Below are 4,879 nucleotides of genomic sequence, written 5' to 3' on the forward strand. Positions count from 1 at the left end.
TCGAAACTTCTTTCTTTATTTTTAATCACACATTCTCAAAAATACTATTCAAAAATACATTTTTTTCTCTCAAAATAGAGCTCAAACAGGGGCTTAGTGTAGCAATTTAGGATAGGACAAGATGAGATTGTTTTGTTGTCTCTAATTCAAGTATACTAAACTCTTATTTGGGTTCTATTTTTTTCAAAACACGTTTTTAATTACTCATCTCCCATAAAAATAATGTTACATATAAACCAAATTTTTTTGCTTATTTTTTGATCACATATTCTCTTAAAAATGCTATTTCAAAGTACATTTTTCAACAAAATCTCAAGTCAATAGAAATGAGTCTATCACTCTATCATAGAGAGAACATATTGCTAAGAGACAAAGGGTAAAAGGGTCATTGTGCGAGAAACTAATTATACAATAAAAAATAAATATTGAAGGTTAGCCCCTGATTTCTATCCTTTGGCCAAAAAAATGAAAAATATGATCGTTATTCATCATATCAAACCACCTTATTTCATTTTTTTTATCTTTTGTGTTTCATAACGACTATATTTTTTATTTTCATTCTTACAAAAATAGGTGTCAAACGGGGCCTTAATCTTACCCCACACATCCTCATTCATACCTATAAAATCCCAATCACCATTCCTCAGTTTTCCAAATCGTCAAATTTCGTTTCCTTTAACTTCGAAAAAGTTTGAAAATGGGGTCACGATACGAAGTAGAGGTTACAATCACTTCAGCCAAGGATTTGAAGAACGTCAACTGGCGCTATGGGAAGCTGAAGCCGTATGCCGTCGTTTGGGTCGATCCCAACGCCAAGTGCTCCACCGGAGTCGACGAGGAGGGCGACACGAGTCCTTACTGGGATGAAAAGCTTGTAATTCCGTTGAACTCTCCAGTGGAGGAATCCACCCTCCACGTTGACATCGTGCACGCCGGCGCTGCTGAGGATACCAAGCCGCTGATCGGCTCATCTAAGCTTCCTCTGCGGGAAGTTGTAGACGACGTTGGGTTTGGGAGCCGATTGGAAAAGAAGCTTGAGCTCAAGCGCCCCTCCGGACGGCCACATGGGAAACTGGAAGTGAATGTTACCGTGCGCGATCCGCGGCATCGTGCGCCTGATTCTTACTACGAGCCGTACGGCGTCCCTCCGCCGGGGACTAGAGGATATCCCGCAGCGCCAGCACCATACGGTAACCCATATGAAGCTCCGCCTGCCCCAGCTTACGCTGCTCCGCCTTCGGGTTATCCCTACAGTGCGCCTGCGTACGGTCAACCGAGTTACGGGCAGCCAGCTTACGGGCAGAGTGGTTACTACGGGCAGCCGGGGTATGATGTGGAGGAGAAGAAGAAGAACAAATTTGGTGGGATGGGAACAGGTTTGGCTGTGGGCGCGGTAGCTGGGGTGGTAGGTGGAATTGCATTGTCGGAGGGCGCCGATGCTCTGGAAGATCATATTGCCGATGAAGCGGCGGATCGAGTGGAGGATGATTTGGGCTACGACGGTGATGATTTCTAGAATGGACTCTTTCATCTTCGTTGCAAAAAATGAGAAAATAATTTTTATTAATCAGCACTTTATTAATATATTCGAGACTCTGACATTTTCTTATTGAAGTAATGAAAATAAATTGAGTTATTTACTAGATTGTTATAGTCATGCTTTTGGGGTCAATGGTCACTAAATGGGTCGATTAATTCCATTTAAACTTCAAGTTGTTACTATTGATGGCAAAAAAACTCATCAAGTCTTGCCCGACCCGACCCCGAATGGGGCAAGAAAACCTTCCTCGAACTGGTTGATAGGACGAGGCAGGGCAAAGCGGAGTGCCTCGTCACGGGGCATGGGGGGAGGATGCCCCCGCCCTTAACCCACCCTGTGAGGGGAGAAAAAAGATTAAAAATAATTTTATTTCTAGACAATTCACCTGTAAAAATTTTATTTTGAATTCATATTTTATTCTCTAATAATGACATAACTCAAAATTTTGAAAATGTAAAAAATATATATACATAAAAAATAAAATGGGGCAAAAAGTTGCTCCGTCTAAGGCGGGGCGTGGGGCGGGGTGAGGTTTGGACGAGATGCAAATACACCCCGTTGCCATCCCTAATTGCTACTAAAAAGCCGGTTGAAATGAATATTGAGAGTTTATGATCGTGTTTTTGGATGATCAATGGTCAGTATAGAGGGCAATTAATATCATTTAAACTTCTAGTTGCAACTAGAAAGTTAATTGCGATGAAATGGTGAGTTTCTAGATTTTTCATTCCTTTGATTGATAATCTTGATAATCTTCCAAGAGTAGTCCCTAACTATTCTAGAAATAATTTGTTTAAATGAAAATAGAAAAATAAAAATCTTTGATGGATTATTTTTATTATTCCTAAGGCTAGAGCCCAAAGGAATTGTCAATGTGGTACCCAAAACATTTTTATAGTACGTAATTTAAGAAAACATTTTAATATAGACATGGGACATTCTGGTTAGAATTTAATAATTCTAGACTTTCGATCATTGTCAATCACTTCTTCATCATCATCATCATCATCATTACATTATTCATTTTAAGTACAATTTTAAATCAGTCGTGCTATGTGTACAATCCCGATTGATAATTAGACTTATGGAAGGGGGTCCACGCTGAATAAAAAATCGTGGACCCCTCCCATATAAGTGCATTGTCAACCGGGGCTGTGTACAAGAAGAATATTTCATTTTAAATTTCATGACAAAATGGAAAAGATATTAATCTTGATATGAGTAATTTTTTCTTTTTATTTTTTTTTTAAATGGACAACATAACTTTATTTAGTTGCTAAAAGGGCCGTAATGTTTGAGGTTTAATATTCACTTCTTCTAGAACCTTACTTGTGGGATAATTAAAATTCGTGATTGAAAATGAAATTTGTCAACTAACTAACAAGTACTATCTATTTATCTATATTCATATATAAGTTAAATCATCTATAAAAAAATTTCAAACGTAGCTTTAATTAAGTACAACATTTTGACATAGAATTAGAAAAAAAAATTTAATTCTAATTATATGATGTTCTAAAAGTTGGTGGTAGGACAAAAATAATCGCAAAGATTATTAATTTTGTGTAAATTAGACACATTCAAATTAGATGAGGACATTTTAAAAAGAAAAAAAAATCTGGACTCAATATATGTAACAAATTTATTTTTTTTCCTTGTTTGAATCGCATGAATCCATTTTTCATATAATACAAAAAAGTAAAAAGAAAATATTATTGGAATTATGCCATCACCTTGAATCATGCCCGCTATTTTATTTTTCTTCCAAGTTTAGTGAAGAAGATAGTTTCATTTCTTACATTAGAAGGATCAATTAATTTACAAATAATTTTCTTTACCTTCTAAGCAAAAAAAGAAAAAATTGCACGCACTCACATACAGTGTATGTATGTTAGTGTATATATATAATAGTGCTCTACGTTACACAAGTTCCTTCTTCACCAATAGAAATATTTTAGCAATTTTACATAAATATTATTCATTCTCTCCCTCTCTGTCTACCAAAGTAATCATTAAATTCCTCTAGGGTTGCAAAAAAATGAGGATTAAATTTCACGTCGGAATCAAGAAGCTATTTCTATGCAACGGTAAGTTGTTGTTTTTTGACATGTACTAAGTGAAGTTTTATGGGCAAAAAATGTAGGTTTTGTTTTTCTCTTTGGTTTGTTTCAACATGTCTTTTTCCATTTTGGTTCAACCTATTGAGAAATAACTTTATATTATATACACAGCTAGTCGAGAGAACAATCATAGGCACGCAGACATGGGCATCCAAGAAGAGTACGCTAATGCATTTCGGACTGAATCGTACACTGACTTTTGGACACGTGTACTTGTGTTGGAGGAAGAAAAACTTAACACATACCTGAGTGTAGGGTCCAGTTCAGCTGCACGGCTTCCTTCGTATCGACTCTTCGCTGAGCATCTTTTAGATCCAAATCAATCAACGGTGTCTCGGGTCTTAGATTTGACCCGCAACGATCAACCTGAGAAGTTTTCGCTCTTGTCAAATTATTTTGCTACTACAGCCGATGCTTTCCATTTATGTGGACTTTTGCTTAAAGATATTGACCATACCCGTTCAAGATACAAATATGCTAAAGATCCATTTAACCCTTCCCCAAGTGGGTCATGTGGCCCTTGTCCACTAGTAAACCACTTCCCCATGATATTGGCCCGATTAAACAAATTCTCTAAATCCAACCCATTTACTCAAACGGCTCCAACCGTCAGCCACTTTCAAGCCGTGCAAGCGAATTGCTCGAAGTTGCTCAAGCAACTTCAGTCAAGCCGTGTGAAGATACAAGCGAAGCTCCGAATACTCAGCAAAATCAAATTTGGCTCGGCTGTTTTTCTAGTGGCTTTTACTGCCTCGCTAGCAATAATTATTGCAACTCATGCTTTTGTAATGCTAGTGGCTGCACCCGGCATCATGGCTACTTCCCTCGAGCTAGTTTCTGAGAAAAAGCAGGTTAAGGAGTTGGCTCAGCTCAATGCAGCTGCTAAAGGTACGTATATATTGACAAGGGATTTGGACACAATTAGTCGACTAGTGGCTCGGCTAAATGATGAGATGGAACACGTGCATGATGTAGTCAAACTTTGGCTACAAAGAGGAGATGATCAGCTCCAAGCCAATGGTAAAGTGGCTAGCCAGTTGAAAAGGAATGATCAAAGCTTCATTGAACAACTAGACGAGCTAGAGGAGCATTTATACTTGTGTTTCATGACCATAAATAGAGCTAGAAATCTAGTTATAAAAGAACTCTAAAACTAGAACACCACATAGTTTAGTTGTTCAATTATTTTAATTTTCTAAATACTAAAAAATTTCATTTA

The 4,879-nt window shown here is 37.4% G+C and overlaps 2 protein-coding genes across 2 annotated transcripts; both read left to right on the plus strand.

Moving 5' to 3' along the window:
- The first annotated feature begins 638 nt into the window (after positions 1 to 638).
- LOC111402984 lies at positions 639 to 1,643 on the plus strand. Its single transcript, XM_023031319.1, has one exon. The coding sequence runs from the start codon at positions 698 to 700 to the stop codon at positions 1,514 to 1,516; it is 819 nt and encodes a 272-aa protein (XP_022887087.1). The 5' UTR covers positions 639 to 697; the 3' UTR covers positions 1,517 to 1,643.
- Positions 1,644 to 3,494: 1,851 nt separating this feature from the next.
- LOC111404840 (UPF0496 protein At3g49070-like) lies at positions 3,495 to 4,879 on the plus strand. Its single transcript, XM_023033579.1, has 2 exons — positions 3,495 to 3,627; positions 3,772 to 4,879. Exons 1-2 carry the CDS (start codon positions 3,579 to 3,581, stop codon positions 4,809 to 4,811), a joined length of 1,089 nt encoding a protein of 362 aa, XP_022889347.1. The 5' UTR covers positions 3,495 to 3,578; the 3' UTR covers positions 4,812 to 4,879.

The sequence above is a fragment of the Olea europaea genome, chromosome 11 (assembly GCF_002742605.1).
Source record: "Olea europaea var. sylvestris chromosome 11, O_europaea_v1, whole genome shotgun sequence".
Classification (NCBI taxonomy): domain Eukaryota; kingdom Viridiplantae; phylum Streptophyta; class Magnoliopsida; order Lamiales; family Oleaceae; genus Olea; species Olea europaea.

What these genes read in the sequence shown, in the direction of transcription:
- LOC111402984 (XM_023031319.1), top strand. Translation starts at nt 698, where the DNA reads ATGGGGTCACGATACGAAGTAGAGGTTACAATCACTTCAGCCAAGGAT.
- LOC111404840 (XM_023033579.1), top strand. Translation starts at nt 3,579, where the DNA reads ATGAGGATTAAATTTCACGTCGGAATCAAGAAGCTATTTCTATGCAAC. An exon ending in GAAGCTATTTCTATGCAACG is followed by an intron (nt 3,628 to 3,771) that starts GTAAGTTGTTGT and finishes TTATATACACAG; the next exon opens with CTAGTCGAGAGAACAATCAT.